The following is an 18,865-nucleotide window of genomic DNA, read 5'->3' as shown; positions in this document are numbered from 1 at the left end:
TTATGTCTGCTTCCATTTCTTTCCATCCTCCTTTGCATCTTCAGCAAAAGGCAGTAAAATTTATTGCCACTTCTTGGCACTATTGGCTCAAAAAGGCCTAAGATTTTACACTGTAGAGGAAGTTCAATGTGAGCTTACCCTTCAACTAACATTGTGCAAAGATTGGTTTAAAAAGAACTCAAGTTTGATACTTTTTTCAAAGAAATATGCAAAAAGCAGAAAAAATAAGATTGCACAGTTCTGCAAAAGTATTTATATCCTTTAAATTGTTCAAATTTTTTGTTACATTAGTTGTAATCTGAAATATATTGTGAGAGTTTTTATTTGATAGACCAACACAGGTGATTTTCCAATTAAGAAGTGAAAGAGATTGGCAATTTTCTAGAAACAAAAAGTTAAGAGTTTTAAATTTCTATTTAAAGATCTAAATTTAGATCTGGTACACATATATTATCAATAACCATTTCTTACACCTTCATCTGTTATGAATGCGAAAGGTTTTTCAATAATTGGAAGCTAGAATTTTTAAGATTTTACATCCAATATTAGTGGATGACTGTCTCTAAATTTTCTGGATGCCATGTCAAAAAATTCACTCAAAGTTTTTTTGTTACCAAAAGTATGTTTTACAGTATTTAGACACATTTTCTCAGTTTGAACTCTTGGAAAACAGGAGGAAGTTCTTCAGTCGATAGGGGGCGGTAAAGCCGCGAAAACCCGGATGTGGATGTCGAAGAAAATACGTTTTTTTCCCCCTCTCTCTTGTTATTCGGATTGATTTGAAGGGCTAACTATCTGCCACTTGTTCGTGTGTAATACCGGCAAGTGGGCCAAGTTCTTACTGTCTCCGGAAACAACAGAGGGCAAGCTTTTTTAGTGTTTCAACCCAAAGATATGACACATTTTTGATTGACGTTAACTTGAAGGTAAGGCGGTGGTAGCATCCGTGGTCTGTTTGATGCTAATGTTAGCATCGGTGGCTAATAGCCCGACAAGCCCGCGTTTAACAAAGTGAGGCGGCGAGTCGATTAAACGGGTTTAATGTTGCAGGATTTTCTTTCCTCGCGTTACTACAGGGAATTATGTTGGTGTCCGGTGGTTCCATCTTTTTTGGTTGCAGTCTGTTTAGTACATTATAATTTTTGAAATTATTTGGACGAATAGTTAATTCGATGTTCGCGAGTCGTATAATATTTTTGGATGATCTGCAACATCATCTTTAGAAAAGTTCCCAAAGCCGTTCTCTGAAACTGCTAATCGTTTATCATCTTGAATATGCATTTTTATTTTGTAAACAGCGGAAAGTTATAATGAAACTGTTACTGAAAATGAAGCTCTCCCAGTTTTACCCAGCACCGAGTTTAGTATCTTGAAGTTTTATTCATCGAGAAGGATTTAAGTGACAGACCTGGGAACAAGAGACAGGGATCCTATTAATGTTTATGTATAAAAACCACAGGAAGGGAAAAGGCAGTGGTGTTATGTGGGACATTAAGATCGAGGACGTTTATTTCTCTCGTCTCCGGTTAACTCAAGTTCGAAGATGTCTTCAAATACAAGCAGTGATCTAGAATCAGTGTTCGAAAACAGGACATTAGTAGGTCTGGTGTGTTCCTGTCATTCTTCCAAAACAATTGTCTTAAATGTTAAGAAAGTATGCTACTCTATTGGTGAATGTTGGATAACGATACAGTACAAAAACCAGGTGCAAGATTCCTTCTGCTGATGATTTACAGCGAGCAAGGATCCCAGATATTCGAGTCCATATAGCTACTAAAAAATATACACCCATTTCCATTCTAATAGCAATGTTTTATTTACAATGGTGCTTTTAGTTTACATCTATTGTCTTGGTATTAAAACAATTTACTTGTGATTTCTTTATTACCCTTCCACCTCTAATATTTATAGGCTGTGTTAAACAACAAACCCTTCTCGCCTGATTACTGCTGGAGATGGGCACCAGCCCCCCCTGCGAGGAGTAACGGGACAAACAAGGGATAGATGGTTTGACAAGCGTCACCAAATGTGTTACAGGCACTGATGGACTATTCTTAAATAGTCGGCAAACATTTATTGCAGTCCAGACAGTTCTTCTCATTTAGCAATATGTTTATTTTTATTGCAACAATAAATATGCAATTTCTTGTGGAGCCCATTTTGTGTGTCAAAACAGGTACTGTGTTTAAAAGGCTACAATTTTGGTGTCATTTATGTTCCTGAATTTACTGTAAAACTTGAAGCTTATTCTGAGCCGGTGAAATAAACAGAAATTGTTTACATTTTTAACTGAATATGAACTTTACCTAGGCTAAGAAAGCATTTGTTCTCCCTCTGAGATGTTCTTTCACTTAAAGTTAAGTGAACTTCAACAAGATATGGTGGAGTAAAGAAAATATTACCAGATAAAACAGTTTTATCAGACCAACATTTCTAACATTTGGAAATTTGACACCCTTTCTTTTGTCTTTATAGATATCTGAGGGAACAAAATTGGATGGTCAGTTATATTCTGTGTATGTTTATCAGTGGAAATGCTCAAAATTGCCTTTTACAATGTGTTTTTAATGGACAGGATGAAACCAGGGGCTTATTGAGCAGAACCACCAGCAGGAGACCCATTGATCTAAACATGTTTATTTTTTTTATGGACTACAATCAACCTGCATGGAGTTACCGCAACAGGTTGTAGTAAATAAGCTAGTTATAAAGGACAAAGGAGCTATGGCATGCGCTTAAAGAAATGCAAAAGATTTCAAGAAAAGGAGCTGTAGACTTAGCAAAAAAAAAGAAGAAAAGAAATCATAATTTTTATTTTCCTTGACAAGAGGCCTGTTTTAAGACTAATTTGGGGTGATCTTCCTTTCTAACATTTGATAACTCCAGTTGACTGTAGACAAAACATAGTTTCATGGTCAAAATCTAAAACAAAAATGTACATTGCCATATTTCATTTTAAAAAAAAGCAACAATTGCTTTACTTTTCATACATGGATTTAAGCAAAAATGTCGAAAATATGAGTGGCTGCCTCCTTTAGGCAGTATTTAAATTTTTTTCTGCTTTCAAACAAACTATTTAAAATTCTACAATACCAAGATACAGTAACTTAGCCATTTTATTCTGTACTAAACCTGAAGAAATGTTCCAGGTAGGCACAAATGGAACCAATTTAGAAATAGTGGTTGGTACCTCTTATATTTGTTTTTGTCTAGCGCTTTTCAAAATTTGACTCGTGAATCGTGAAGAAAATGACTGCCTGTCTCGCATTGGAAAAAAACAACATCTTGATCTTTAAGACTGAAGTGGAAATATTCTGAATTGAAAAAACAAGTGTTTTTTTAGGAGATGTGCATCTTGTTACGGTCGACCTAAACCTACCCCAGGATTACACATAAAGAACGCATTGACTGTCACAATATGGTGGTGGTAGCATCATGATCTGGGGTTGATCTGCTGCGTTTGGACTTGGTTACTTTGTTGTGAATTTATTTTTGTAATGAAAAATTTTGAGGGGTTATATTTGGCAAACACAACCAGCATGCTAACTATGAGTGATATAAAATACATAAAGGTTTGACGTTAAAGTCCAGATTAAACTCTGGATAAAACACTTTTTGTATTTTAAAACAATTCCATTAACTAAACAATAATGTGTAAAAAGTAAGCTAAAAGGTTAGAGGGCAGGATCAGATACGTTTATATTTTTGTCTACTTAATTTTAAAACTAATAGTTATCTAAATGAGTCTTCAATTTGCATTGTGAAATAAATAAACTATGTTCAACGTGTAACAAATGAGCAAAAAAGTAAAAGAAAAAATTATACAGGGGAGTTACTTTTTCATAGTTGTGTAACTTAAAAAGAAAAATATGCAGACTAAAGCTGTTTTGTTATTTTTGACGTGGATTAATTGTCTGTTTGATTTTACAGGAAAGGTGTTCTTGCATACTCCACATCAGCTGTGATCGCACACATATGCCCAGCCTGATCATGGAGCACAAGAGAAAAATTCTGCAGAGCATCCTAGAGGATGGCAACACCATAGACCTGACAAACTCGGGCCACTTCTGCTTCAGCTGCGAGCAGATCTTTGCCAATCAGAAATGCCTTGAGGAGCACATGTGTCCCCTGGCGAGTTTCATCTGCTCCTGTGGAACGGAGTTTACCGAGTACAAAGACATGCTGGAGCACAGCACTACACACGAACCTGGGCATCAAGTGCTCGATCATAAAACCATCAGAAAGCGAAGGATCGAGAAGTACAGGGAAGAGGAGGAGAAGCTGAAAAGGTTGCAAGATGGTGAGGTTGTCTGGAAGGCACCCAATGAGGGCAGTGTACCCTCAGTTTCCAAACTGCAAGTACCCAATACTTCAGGTCTCGCTTCTTGTGTTCCTACGCAAACAGCGCAGATTCCACAAGTGCCTGAGTTGCTTTCAAACCCTCTCCCCCAAGTTGCAGGTGTGCAGAACATCTTCGCAGATGTTGGTGCACCAACCGTGGACCTGTGGACGCTTTATCAGCCTGTTGTACTGTTGCAAACAATGACAAATTTCAGAAAGACACAGACATACACTTGTGGTAAATGTGAGCAGGGGTTCATGTCAAAGGTGGGCCTAATCTCCCACCACAGCTCGCATGTGGCAGATAAAGTCTCCGGCTGTATAGGATGCGGGTTGCTTCTGTCGAGCAAAAAGCTAGTGCCTCGATTTCACATTTGCAACTCCAACTATCAGAGCAAGTATCGACTCATCACCGCGAAACCGTTGAATTACAAGCCCCGAAGTGGAGCCGGTCCTAAGAAGAATCCGTTTTCCCGTCCGCCTCAGGTTGCTTTCGCTCAGCAGCTGGAAAACCAAAATCCAAGTGTAGCTGGAAAGAGGAGTCGGCCACTTCTGGCCGCGGTCGAAAAGAAGAACATCAGAACATACAACAATAACACCAACCGAGTACCGAACATCACTGCTCCTTTGCAGTTGAAGAGTCAGAATGCCACTGCGTCCAAGCCTTACTCTGGTCTCTCCGTCACAGCAAAGACTCCAAACACCGGCGCATTCAGTCCAGGCACTCAGAGGGATTGCGTCAATGCTGCTGCGGCGCAGAAGACATCTGAGGACCCCTCGTCGCAGAGCAACTTCACCTGTCGGGTCTGTCATCTTCCGTTTGAAAGCGCCCAGCGACTCCAGAGGCACAAGTGTGTCAAGGCCCAGGAGTTCATGGCAAAGCACATGATTGGTGGCAAACGGGATTACAAAATTGTAAAGGTAACACCAAGCGCCCCGCAAATGAACGGTGAGAGGAAGCTGGGATTTTCCCCTGCTGTCAGCACAATGCGCACGCCGGTCAGCCTGGAGAAGGTGAAGGTGTCGACCCCCGTCAACGGAGGCGCAGGAGGGGAGTCTGATGATGACTGTTTCATTGTTGAGAGTGGACCTGAAAAACCCGCTGAGGTGATTTATCAAGTAACCTCATCAGTCCCCATAAAGAGTTGACTAGTAGTGTAGTGCAGCACATTATGTTTGCATGTCACTGTTTTATATTGACTACCAAGAATCAATGTATTTCATCACACAGGGACTCCCATGCTTCTGAGCTTTCCTCAACCTGCTTTAGGAGTTGGGAATAGTGGTTCAAATGCTTCTTTCATAAGCCAGCTACCTTTTTCTAATAAAATAAATGTTTATGTAGATAGTTCAGTTCAGGAGTTTGAAGTTGCTGCCCATCAAACTGGGAATTTGTGTAAATTAAGTTCAGCTTCATGATATATGTGCATGGTTCGTCCACTGTAGATGGGGAAACCAGGTACTGTGTATAAGTTTTGTTTTTAATCAGGTTTTTAGTCAGGTAAGTTTGCTATTGAAGCTTTGGGACTGAAACCCTTACTCCTTGTGTGTTCCTACCAGCTTTGTCGGAGTTTATGAATTCAGTATATGATGTAATAAAGTATATTTTCAAACTTGTTTCCTTTTTTACTTCTTGGAAATAGGCCAATTGTATTGGCAAAACTTTCAAATTAAAACATAATACAGACAAGCCCAAAAGTATTCATGTCGCTGGCTGATTTAAGCACAAAGAATTAAAATTTTGCCAACCTGTTTCCTCTGACATGAAGTCCTATTACCAGTTTGGAGTGGGCCAGCCATCGCCCAATTTGAGCATGATTTGTGGGGAATACTTTGGGTTAAGGTGATGGCCAGGAGGCCCTCCAAACCAAAAGACTTGAGGCTCATCACCAAAGATAAAACTTTGGGAACATGTAAAACAATCAATTATAAGGATTTGATTGCTGTAATGCCAAAGAATGGATTATTATAAAGGGCATAGAGAATCATTGTCATACCATTTATCATTAAACTAAATAAAAACTTTTTTTTTAAACAGTTTTTATCTTTTGAGTGTTTAATTTGCTGTCACAAACATACTCTATTACATGATCATTCTATTATTAAGACAAATGATTTTGGGCTTAACTGTTTGTACACAGTTAATCTAAATTTGTCCAGATACCAGAAGAATAGTGAAACGGATATTTTCCAAAACTTTTAAGTAAACAGCAGCAGTGTTTATACTTTGAGGACAGGTAATGAAACGCAAATAGCATAACGTTTTGTTATCAAATGTTCAGAAATATCTACAAATCTAACCTGGTCATTTTAAAAATACTGTATGTTTGATAATTTTTTTAAGTGAGATTTGCAACTGCACAAGATCTCCAGTAGAGGGAGCAGCTTGAAATGAAAAAACATAAAAAACAATTGTGATTTAGCAAAGAAGAGCGTCATCAATGCGTTCATGAGGCGTTCACAGACTGCTCGTGAAAGCATCATAACACCAAGCGCCAGTGTAAGTACCAAACAAATGACATTCGGAGAGTTGGCGCTTGAATTACTTAATTTCCTCTGTTCAATATTGTAATACAATAATGACATTGTAAAAAGTTGGGCTGTTTGGAAATTTGGTGAACAGGAGAAAAAAAAGTCTTATGTTTAAATAACAAAACATTATTTTGTCACTACTTTAGTTGTCTTTGTATGGTTATACTACTATATTTTACGACATATGTGACGAAAACAAAAACAGAAAAAACTGGAGAAAGGAAAATACTTTTTCACACCATTTGTGCGTAACTCTTGTTTTACTTTGTTGTTTTTATTCCACATTGTAAGAAATGAATGTTTCCAATGGGGAACTGAAAGGCAAAACTCAACGATGAGCGCAGGTTAACGTCACAGCAGAACTTTAAATACCATAAATCTCAGTCTAAACACTACATCAGGCGTTCCGTTCACTCAGGCCCACATTTACATTGAAGGCATTTTGCACACTACACATTTTAATTTGTATCCAAAATGTTAGGGAATATATTCAAAGTAAAGCGTGTTCGTGTATGCTGTTATTATTATTCCCAAAACATACATTCCGGTCAGCGTCTTTTTAAATATAGCTCTGTTTTGTCGAGAGGCCGCTGGAGTTTTCCTCATCACTGTGGAAACATCTTGGGACTTGGTGCAGTCTTTGCTCTAGGAGAATATTCATATTTCCGACGGAACTGGAAGCAGACGCGCTGTTAACCCCCACAGCGCTATTATCATTAGTCTGGCTGCTTTGTGCATGGATAACGACTGCGGTGTAGCAGAAAACTGGCCCGAAAAGAAGGTAAAGCTTGGTTCTCGTACGCAACTCCGTGTCTGGGTCACTGTTACACCGCAGAAAGTTTCCAAACAGCCTCAGAGGGAGAGCCAGGTTTGAGTTAGCTAGTGGTAGCTAGCGGAGCAACGGTTCGTGCACGCGACGCAGAAACCAATCCGACTTGGTTTTACCCCACGCAGGCAATGCAGTGTAAGGCACTTTGTGTTTATTACCACCCGCCGCCAGGCTCCACGAACCGCAGCTGTGAAACTTTCCACTCACTCCTTACTGCTTATAAACAAAGTTTTGCCACTAGACGCCGGGGTTAACGGGTTGGCCTGCGACGTTTTAGAAAACCGAGCTAGCTAACTGGCCTACAGAACCAGAAATGCCTCACATTCACTGTTGGTCATGCTACTATTAGTTTCTAATGTTAACTAGTATCCGGGTGCAGGGGTGAGACATCACTAAAAGGCTTGGGAAACAAATCTGTGCCATCTTGGCTGAGCGAGTTAAATATGAGGCGCAGACACAACAAGTCATTGTTAGTCAGAAAGTCTCCATCAGATGTTCAATGGAGGAGGAGAGCGGGCTGATGTTAGCAGCTTCTGCACCCTGACATGCAGTTTCCTCTGTGTTTCTGTATTTATTGGTCATATGCAGTGCTTTGAACACGTTGCTGTGTTTTTGTCACAGCACATCTCTCCACGTGTAAGTGAGCTTTTTAGGGATGCGTTATCAATAATCTCCAACTAACCTATAGAGTTATTCTGTAAAAGTCGTCTTTTTTACGTGCTTCATTTAGAGGCGCACTGGTGAGAAATGATTACTGATCTTCCAATACCGATTTTATTCTAGTTCTATAGAAAGAGCAAAAAATAGTTGTTTTAATTAGCTTTATGAGTAACACTGACTTGCTCTTAGTAAAATAAAATCAAAACAATTTCTGTAAAATGACCCACATTCACTCTCTCAAAGCATTACTAAAAATCTACTAATAAAGTCAAATGACAGATTTTAAAATGTGCAAACTAATCCAAATGGACACTTTTTGCATTCTGGCAAAACAGATTGACTGATAAGTTTGTAGGTGTTTGGAAAACTGAACACAATCCACACTTGTTTTTTCACACGATTGACTGAAAAGAAGACTGATCCAAAGCAGCATTCACTAACCAAACCATGCTTCAGCACACTGGTTTGATGCATTTGCTTCATGAACTAGACGCTTTCAGTGTTTTTAAAGTTGCAGGTAGTGGATATTGCATAAAGCAGACAAGTTACATTGAACGTAATATGGTTATGCTGCTCAGTTTTAAGTAAAAACTGTAACCTGATGTATAGAATATTATATTTTCCCCCACTGATATGCAATGAAGATTCTTTTGTCTGCTTCAGATTTACACCACCATTAACGATGATGCCCATGCTTGTTTGTCACCTTCATACAAGCACAATGCAAACAACTACTTGTAAGCTGTTGACACAAACCACCACTATGGCATGTTTTCCATGCTTTTCTGCTGTAAATGCTACATATTCATGTCAGACATTATGATTGTATTATTTTTGCATTTCACATCACTGTTTGTCATTTTCTTCCCTGCAGAATTTTTGCCATGGGGACTAAAATGTCATTCGGCAAAGGAAGCGGTGATCAAAATACAGAATCTGATTTAACTTCTGCAAGCTCCCCTTGCAGTTTTGTTCACGCTCCATCAGACTGCAAAAAGGTAGGCACTGAAGAAAAAAAAAAGTGCATGGAAAGCAAGAGTTGTACGAAAGTGCTGATGTTGAAATCTCGCCAGTTTTAGCAGTGCATGTACACAGTTTTAATTTTAAAGTACACAGTATTATCTCACAGTCCCAAGTATGAGACCTTGCAAAAGAATTTATGCTCTTTGAACATTTAAATATTTTATCCTCAAACACTAACATTTTATGAAGATTTTATGTGTAATACCAGCTAACAGCAGTGTGTAATTGTGAAATTGAAGCAAATGGATGCCTGGTTTTCATTTTTTTTAGAAATAGAAACCCAAAAGGTGTGGCATCCATGGCATTCATATTCACCCGTCATATGCTTTTATGTAAAGCATTCAGTCGTAGCTCTGACTTGATATTAAAGTCAATGCAGTGCTGGAATGTGAATATCTGCTCCAGTCTCAACCGTTTTGTTGCTTCTAACAAGTTTACTTTCTTAGTCGCCCTTTCCATACTTCTGTCAGCTTTAAAAAACTTACCTGCCTCTGCTGGGGGAAAAAAGGACCCCCACAGCATGATGCTGCCACCACGTAGTGTTGCTTATTATATTAAGGCCCCATCCATTCGGGAATGTTTTTGTCCTTTTCAAAAAACAACCTCGTACTCATTGTGCCATTTACAGAAATGATTGAATTCAAAAAGCCTGTTTTTATTCCACAGACTTGTAAGTGGAGTATGGAGCGTTTGCATAAAGCCGTCACACGAGGTTGGCTGTAAACACAGTGGAAGAAATGAATAAATAAGAACAGGGAACAATTAAGTATTCATGGAGTTTTTTGTAAAACCTTCACTGAGATTCTGCAGCAGTTTCCCTTTAGATATGGAGCACGAATGCTAAAAAAATATTCTCATTTTAGGAAAAAAAGTGTTCATTGTAGTTTCTGGTTGTAATGTGTGGCAGATTGTGAAAATGTTCGGTGCGATCAAATCTTTTGCATGCCTTTGCATTATTAGTTTATCTGCATGAGAAAGATTAAAGTGCATCATAAATTTGTATAAATTTTTGGAGAGTTTTCCAACCAACCACTTGTACATTAAAGCCTCTTTTACCTCATTATTCAACAGACACCTGGGGGTGAGAGGTCCGGAGAGGACATGAGTGCAACAGATCTGAATCGTTCTGCTCCAAGAGCGTCAGAACACATGGAGTCTGATGTCCATATGAGGTCTACAGCTGCAGATCTAAAATGTCAGCCAAGTGAGGACGTGTTGTCACAAATGGGGATGGACAGTGGACCTCAGCTGACCTCTGTGAACTCTCCAACATATAAGAAAAGGGCCAAACGAAGACGTGGTAGGCATGTTAAAGGCAAACAGACTTTGACTGAAGAGAAAAAGAATTCAGAGGCTGCTAGTTGTGATTCAAATCAGCATAAGGATGTCAGCACCACAATAGCTTTGTCAGCATCTTCCGTCAACCACATCACAGGTGATTCAGATCATCATATAATCAGTGGATCATCTCAAGATGAGAAATCAGGTTCTGACGCTGTCCCGAGTGACAAAGTAGATGGTGAGGTCACATTGCAGGTAAGACGAAGAAGAGGACGGCCAAAAAAATCAGAATCTACAACTTCACAGCAAACTGCTCCAAAGACACCCACACCCCGTCAATCTAATAACCTCGGCTGGACCCTGAGGAGTAGAGGAGAGCAACACCCTTCAATGGAGAACGGAAACTTTGATAGCAATACTGACATACGGATAACAGAGGGGAATTCGACAGACGACAGTAACCCGATATACAATCATGGCATTAGGAGGAGAAGAAGGACTAAGCCTCTGGTTAATGAGAACGTTCCCGCCAAAGTGGCAAAGTTGGATGATTCCACAGAGGGTTCACCAGAGTTGAGCAATGAGGCAGTGGAAGCAGAGACTGATAAACAGGTGGAAAGCAGTGCTGATAAACAGGAGACTGATAGGAACAATAATGCTGATGAGCCTTTGATAGAAGAGTTGCAATCCTTTCCAGAGCCCGAAAAGAGTCCTGGAGAGGATGTGAACAGATTAAATTTAGTAGAGCCCTCTCAAACGGAAAGCTCTGATATAAAGAAGTCCTTGATGACACATGGCAGAGAGGAGTCTCCGTTACAAATTCCTAATTCATCTGATCATCCAGTTGATGCAGATGTGCAGAGGGCAGAAACGGCTAGCAATGCTTTAGAATCATCTTCTGAAAAAACGCTACAACCTATAACTGTGAAATCTGAGGATATTGAGGTGGAGGTCAATCCTTTGCCTCCTTCGTCAGATAATAATGCCTCTCAAAACAGTGCAGACACCTCAGTTACATTACCAAACAGGGCTCATACAGTCTATAGGTGTAAGAAAGGTGGCAAAAGAAAAAGAAGAGTTTTTAAAGTTTCCACGAGCAACAACCATGTAGAAAAACAGGAGGCTACTCCTGAAGTTGAACAGAAACCTGACTGTGGCAATGTGAAGACAGAAGCCAACTCAGATGTCAACGATAATATCATTTATGTCAAAAAAGGGGGTAAAAACATGCTAAAATGCGGCTACTGTGGCCGTCTATTTAAATTTCTGTCTCAGTTGATCGTCCATCAGCGCATTCATACAGGAGAGAGGCCCTTCAAATGCGCAGAATGTGGGAAAGGTTTTACCAAAAACTCCAACTTGAATCTCCACCTCAAGATGCACCTAAAGAACAACATGTATCAAAAATGCCAGCTGTGCAAAATCAGAGTCTCCATCTCGCAGTTCGCCATTCATATGGAGACACATACTCAGGGGGTGAACGAGCCGGCCCTTATGTATCCCAACAGGAGAATAGAAAATCTAAGACAACCGATAAGAAACAGGAATGCCCAGGAAATTCAGAAGGAATCTGCTGAGAAAAAAAGCAGCAAAACATGTCAGTACTGCGGCAAGACGTTCCCATTCCAGTCCGCCCTTAAGAGACACGTCCGCATCCACACGGGAGAGAAGCCCTATAAGTGTGACATATGTGGCAGAGCTTTCGGGCAGTCTTATTTCCTCCGTGTGCATGAGCTGACGCACTGGACTGTGAAGCGCTACAACTGCACCCGCTGCGAGAAGTCCTTCTCCCACTACAGCAATGCCAAAAACCATCCGTGCAAACCAATAAGTGGCAGCAACGACTCCCAAAGCAACAGACGCATAAAGCCGCTGCTGACGTACACGTGCTACATCTGCAAGAACGTTTTCGAACACCTGCAGAACTTCAACAATCACATGAAGGAGCACACGGGCACCAAGCTGTTTCGCTGTTTGTATTGCGACAAGCTGTTCAGCGTGATGTCTGATTTCGAAGCCCACCGGACTCGGTGCGCAGCGGAAAGGAACATGTTCAGCTCAATAAAAAAGGAGGAGATGATGTCAATGATTCGTTACAGAGTGCCTTCACATAGCACTTCAAAATGCAACAGTCCACCTCGTGTCGCGCCTTCGGATTTTAAAGCCCAGAAAAAACAGCAAAGCATTGTTCGCAAAAGACGCCCCGCTCACCTAAGCAAGCCCCTTCAGATCCCAGTTAGCCCCCCTCTTCCTGTCTCTTATATAGTCTCAAAGCTAAACAAGTTGGATAACAGATCCGATCCCAGGAAATACTTGTGTCCAAGCTGTGGGCGTCAGTTCCGGCACATGGGCAGGCTGAGGGCCCACATGCTCACCCATTCTCCCAACCAGACATTCCCCTGTACCCAGTGCGGAAAGACGCTGGGAAGCTGGAAGAAACTATGGATTCACCAGAGGGTCCATCGGCAGCCAAGCGGCCGTTTCACGTGTCCCCGGTGCGGGCAGGGTTTCCGATTCGCCAGTTCTTACAGAGAGCACATGAATCAGCACCCTGACTACCACTGGATCAAAGAGAGGCCAAAGAAAGTTTCACTGCCTTATCAGTGTGAGCAGTGCACATGTAGCTTTGGGACTCTTGATCTGCTGTTCACCCATCAACTCTGCCATTCGTCAGTGCTAGACCTACGCAAGGAGCCCAATTTAGTGTTGCTCACTGATGCTCACAGTTCTCAGTCGAGAACCAAAATTGGCCCACCTAGCAAATTTGCACCATCAGCTGGCCGAACTAGCTCTGTTTTATACTCATCACAAAAACAACCAGATCTAAATCCTCAAATGCAACCTTTAGATGTAGATTACTCTACTCATTCTCCCAACAGGACACATTTAATCGGCACCAACAAAGTTAAAGAAAATGGCCCTGGAAAACCTTCTACAATCCTAAAACATGTGAACTCAACCTGGACTCAAAATACCAGCAAATCAAACAAAGACTCCTCAGACAGTTTAGAGTGTGCTGTGTGTGGAGTTGTATTTCCTACAGTCTCAGACCTTTTTCACCATTACATGGACCATGCAAGAGGCCTGGCTTAAAATAACAAATTTTAGACTTGTGTCAGAGTCCTACACATCACTGTAGAGTGAGGTTAGACCAGTGCCACTGGGAGGTTGGGGTTAAGAGTTTACATTGAAAGAATTATAGGATAATCTAAAGACACCAGCTTAAATTTAGAAAGATGACTATGTATGATTCTTCCCCTTTAACATGAGATCTGGGTAAAAGATAAAAACGATATGAAGTTGCTTGTGCTATCAGCCATGGGCCGGTGAATGCCATCAAGGTATACTAAGGTTTAAAAAAAGCAACATCTTCATTAGGTATAAAATTTTATAATACAAAACAGAAATAGGGCACAATGTTGCTCTTGAATGGCTTATTAGCTATTAAAAATTGTCTCTTTTTTTTCTCATACGGATAAGTACCTATTTGGTTGTTTGAGAATATTCTCTTACACCATTTCCGTTTGTTTTCTTAATACATATTTTTACACAAGGTTGTCATAGATTCTTGTATTCATGGAGACAAGCCCATGCCTAATTGGTAAAGTTTATTCTGTATCTGCACATTACCCTAGTTTGTCAACGTAGTTTCTGTCAGTTTGAACTACCTGAAAACCTTTAGATGTGGAGCTATATACAACTTTTAAATTGCTCAAATCCCCCAAGAATCTTCCTCTTGATCATCAGGAATTTAATAATGACTTGAGAAAGTTTTGTTACATGTGCCTGTTCTAAAATAACATGAGCTGTAAGCAGACTACTTTGAATTGATGGCTGAATTGCAGAGGATGCAATTGATTGTGAAACGTCACTGTGAACTGAACATCCGCCTGGTGTTTTCTGAACTTGGTTTATTTCTATGGGAATAATCAGAAATAAAAAGTGATTTGGTCGCAGACACCCATCAGTATTTTCTAAGATTTTAAGACTGATCACCGGCTTTATTCATGTTCATTATGATGGATTTCAATTTGATAACATCCTGATCAGTACACTGGTCGACAAACATGCTCCTCCTGTTATATCTGAACTCTCGCAGAACATTAATGTTTTGCTCCTTGTCTTGTTGCCTTGAGTATTTTGCAACCATGAAATAGTTTTTTTTTTTTTTTTTTTTTTTTAAGAAACCGTCTTGTTTTGTTGTACATAAATTTTTGCTATAGTTTGTCTCAAAAATAAAGTTTCTTTTTCCACATAAAAACGATGTGGCTGATTAATCCTTTTATTTTCTTGACGATGAGAAGAGCCTTGACTCCCAACACTAATACAGTTATTGGAACCTTTGTAACAGATGTGTAAAACGTTTGAAAAAACAAAGATGTTTGAACATTGCTGGATTTAATATTTGGCTCGTCATCAGACAAACTGATACAAATCATAAGTCCTGCAGTGTGCAAATCTCGTTTATTCAACACAAATTACTGAGTGAGTTTGCTTTTATTATAACTTACATACAGCTGGTAAAATAAGTATTAGATGCATTGAGGCGTTGACATAAATTCACACCAGTCACTGACGGCTAATAAATGACATAATGATCTTTATCATCTACCAATGGAAAGAATCCATAGTCAGTTTTCATCAGTTATAGATGAATATTTTGTGTTTTTAGAAAGTATATTTATTTACTAATTTAGAGAAGTTCTTATCACTGGTAAGCTTCCTCAACAGTGGGTGTTGTGAAGCAAGCAAAGGTAGAGATATGAATTGAAGCCATTTAATTCATATCTTCAGATCCATCACAGACTATTTTTTTTAACTCAGTTTGAGAACTTTTTGTTGCAAGTCCAGATGATGTAGTTGCACACTTTGCCATGAACATCGGGCCTTTTTCTCATGGCACAGCTGTGACAGCAGGTCGCTCTGCCGTGTAGCTTGTGTGCCCTCGGGCCACCGGAGGCAACGATACACAGAGGAGAGAAGATGAGGTAGGGGTCCTTACCTCCCTCTAGGAATTTGGCCCAAATTATGTTGGAGTAGTAGTATGTTACTCAGATTCAATTTAAAGCGAAGAGCGCATTTTTTTAAAATCCTTGGCCAGATGTGATGGTAATGTTGGCATGAGTGTGCAATCTGTTTTTGTTCGTCATAGCTTTCTATTTTTTTTTGTGCTGAAATTGTTTATCCAGGGAAATGAAACAAGCAAAAACATTATTTTCACCATTTATTTGTCATAATGTCAGATTCTTCATCTTCAGGACATATGTCACTGATTTTATTTTCTATCTAGTTGGAGGACATGGTGTTGCGGATCCAGGTGTTGTAGTTGCAGACCTTGGTGTAGACGCCAGGCCTGTCCTTCTGGGCGCAGCCATAACCCCAGGACACAATGCCCTGAAGCTGACCATTGCACACCACGGGGCCACCAGAGTCACCCTGAAACACAGAGAAGGTATGAGTTAACGTCGTCTGAAGATGTACCAGTTTTACCAAATGCTGTTTTCTGTTCATGTTCTACCTGGCAGGAGTCCTTGCCACCAGCCAGGAATCCAGCGCAGAACATGTTGGTGGTGATCTCTCCAGGGTAGGAGTTCCTGCAGCTGGTGTCGCTCAGGATGGGGGCATCCAGGCACCTCAGAGTATCAGGGTAGTTGGCTGAAGCATCATAAGTAAATATGAATATCCATATGAAACTATGATGCATTGTATATAAATGGTGAGGCACTGACTTCCAGAGCTGAGGGTGTTTCCCCATCCAGAGATCAGACAGCTGGTGCCGGCGCTAGCGCAGCTGGAGGGCAGGGACACGGAGCTCACGTAGCTGTTCAGGGAAGCAGGGGTGTTCAGCTTGATCAGCATGATGTCATTGTCCAGGGTGTAGCTGTTGTAGCTGGGGTGACGGATGACCTTTGAGGAGTCGATGAACTGCTCTGTTCCCTCGCTGACAGCGATGTTGTGCTCACCAAGACGCACATTGACGCGACTGCAGAGAGAAGGAAGGTTGCACACGCCTCCTGAAACTTTGTGAACTGTTGTAAGAGTGTCTTTTAAACCAAATCCACAGATGATTGACTTACGACTTGTAGCAGTGAGCGGCAGACACCACCCAGGAGCTGGAGATCAGGGAGCCTCCACAGAAGTGGTAGCCAGAGTTCAGAGATACGATGTAGGGCACAGAGTTCTTCCTGCACTCGTAGCCGCCAACGATCTTGTCGTCCTCAAGGGGAGCAGCATCTGTAAACCAGAGAGTAAGACTTTTAAAACCTTGCTTAATATAATACAAGAATAAATGAATCCTTGGGAGAAACTCACAAGCTGCGGCAACAAGAGCCAAGAGAATGAAGTACTTCATGGTTGCACCTAATGAATCCACACAGCTCTGGAGCAGATGCAGTGGGTTTATATAGAGGGGAAATCTCTAACTTATCAGTCCCTGCTCTCAAGGTTTTTCCATCTGACTTGCTCAGTGATTAAATATTGTCTCACCTGGGAAAAAGCCTCCTGGTCAAAGATTAAAAAAAAAACAAACATAGAATCCCACATATCACCTGTTTTTAAGCTGACTTGGCTAATATGTCTGTGCACTTAAAATCAAATATGTTAAGACTTACGCTGGCTCCTCGATGTGTATATATCATAATTTCCAGATTTTATAACGTAGAAAATGAGTCCATGATTAATCACTTCAAAACGTTTTTACTGCACCACTCAAATGAAAAATCAAACAAGGCTACTAAAGAAAATTATAAATAAATAAATCTGCAACAACTTGCTTTTTTTAATAAACATGTATAGCCTTCAAAAATGTTTATTGAAGTACTTTTTGATTCTATTTCAGCTTTCAGTCTTCTTTGACTGCCACCATGAAATGCCACGTATTTATTTGGCAACGTTTCCACCTTTCTGGTTTGTGTAATTTTTTTCCTAATCTATCAGTTTGTTATCACATCTCCTCTTTATCTGACCCGCCCTCCCTGCCCAAAAAAAAAAATTCTGCCAAATTTACATATGAATTCTCCTTATGCCATTCCGAAACCTTTCAGCTTTTCTAAGTGAAAGCAATTATTTTGTTACTTTACATGTGGACAGTAAAATCCCTTCTGATACTTGGTTTCTAGTTGACAGTAAGTGTTTTGAGTCCAAACTAACTACTGTTTGGAAATGTTTATGATTTCGTCCAGTTTAACACTTATTATGTTTCCATCTGATACAGCCGTAAAATTAAATCATGTTGAGGCTTTGAAAGCTCTCCAAAAACTATCTTTAGTTAGAGTGTAACTCACCCGATGTCAAATGAATTAAAATAAATTAGTGGCAGGTGTCTTCCAATAACACTGAAACTGATCTAAAATGTGCTTCAACAAAGTATTAGTTCAGTGTCAACCCACCCTTGCAACTTTTTAAATTAATATGTTCCCACCTCCAACAGTTTTCTTAATTTTGAAGCTGCATAGTACAGTTAAAGTTTGGAAATTGCTCATCTTGTTTCTTTTATTTTTACAACAAAATCTATTAACTTTTTATTTTGTAAAATGTAACTTGAGCATTTCAGGATCCAGTATTAGGGAGAAAATATATACAGTATTTGTTTAGTCTTAAATAACTGATGTTCAAGCTCGTCTGAGTAATTTCTTATATTATTTAATCTATATAGTTGATAAGTTCACAACTTATGTCCTTCTTGCCGCAAAATACACAAATACGTTGAAATATCTAGTGTTATTCTCTAAGTAATTTAAAATGGTTGGTTTTGTTTATTAAATACAACATTTTTGTGTTTGTTGGTCATTTGAAAAATTTATAAGAACCCAAAGTGTTTAAAGCTACAATCTTGTGTACTTTGAGAGATAATTCCTTATCACTGTATGTTTAACACAGCTGGTCAGAACAAGAACTTACTTTCTTTTTTCTAAGAAATCAGCTAACGAGACGTGTGAAAATTGTGCTGCTTCATCCAAATACGAATAGGTATTTTGGGAATTCTGACATATTTGTAAGCACTTTAATTGGCTGCTCACCATGTAACATGAATTAAAGTGAATGGTTTTAACATGCAGATGCAGTATAGAAAAGTCACAAAATCTTTATTTACATTGGAAATCTGCATTTTCAGGCTGGTCGAGAGCAGAACAAAGGAAAACTCTTAATTATTTATTTCTGTTTAAGCATAATATTTCTAGGTTTCAGACTGCACTACTT

The 18,865-nt window shown here is 39.7% G+C and overlaps 3 protein-coding genes across 6 annotated transcripts; 2 read left to right on the top strand and 1 right to left on the bottom strand.

The window, feature by feature from the left end:
• The first annotated feature begins 760 nt into the window (after positions 1 to 760).
• Positions 761 to 5,954, top strand: LOC129367667 (uncharacterized). The gene is made up of 2 exons (XM_055042269.1): positions 761 to 926; positions 3,931 to 5,954. Exon 2 carries the CDS (start codon positions 3,976 to 3,978, stop codon positions 5,488 to 5,490), a length of 1,515 nt encoding a protein of 504 aa, XP_054898244.1. The 5' UTR covers positions 761 to 926; positions 3,931 to 3,975; the 3' UTR covers positions 5,491 to 5,954.
• Positions 5,955 to 7,566: 1,612 nt separating this feature from the next.
• si:dkeyp-84f3.9 (zinc finger protein 43) lies at positions 7,567 to 15,212 on the top strand. Of its 4 annotated transcripts, none has more exons than XM_055042257.1 (4): positions 7,567 to 7,654; positions 9,026 to 9,099; positions 9,237 to 9,360; positions 10,457 to 15,212. In XM_055042257.1, the coding sequence occupies exons 1-4, from the start codon at positions 7,610 to 7,612 to the stop codon at positions 13,757 to 13,759; spliced, it is 3,546 nt and encodes a 1,181-aa protein (XP_054898232.1). In that variant the 5' UTR covers positions 7,567 to 7,609; the 3' UTR covers positions 13,760 to 15,212. The 4 variants fall into 4 exon arrangements, with proteins under 4 accessions (XP_054898232.1, XP_054898233.1, XP_054898234.1 ...); XM_055042258.1 differs by having other exon boundaries at positions 7,577 to 7,837; XM_055042259.1 differs by lacking the exon at positions 9,026 to 9,099 and having other exon boundaries at positions 7,577 to 7,837.
• Positions 15,213 to 15,877: 665 nt separating this feature from the next.
• On the bottom strand, positions 15,878 to 17,084 carry prss1 (serine protease 1). Its single transcript, XM_055042278.1, has 5 exons — positions 16,979 to 17,084; positions 16,744 to 16,900; positions 16,396 to 16,649; positions 16,185 to 16,321; positions 15,878 to 16,102 (listed from the first exon to the last, which is right to left on the bottom strand). Exons 1-5 carry the CDS (start codon positions 17,016 to 17,018, stop codon positions 15,953 to 15,955), a joined length of 738 nt encoding a protein of 245 aa, XP_054898253.1. The 5' UTR covers positions 17,019 to 17,084; the 3' UTR covers positions 15,878 to 15,952.
• Between the last annotated feature and the right edge of the window lie 1,781 nt (positions 17,085 to 18,865).

The sequence above is a fragment of the Poeciliopsis prolifica genome, unplaced genomic scaffold, assembly GCF_027474105.1.
Source record: "Poeciliopsis prolifica strain line A6 unplaced genomic scaffold, Auburn_PproV2 SCAFFOLD017, whole genome shotgun sequence".
Lineage (NCBI taxonomy): Eukaryota > Metazoa > Chordata > Actinopteri > Cyprinodontiformes > Poeciliidae > Poeciliopsis > Poeciliopsis prolifica.
This window is presented reverse-complemented; position numbering and strand designations above follow the sequence as displayed.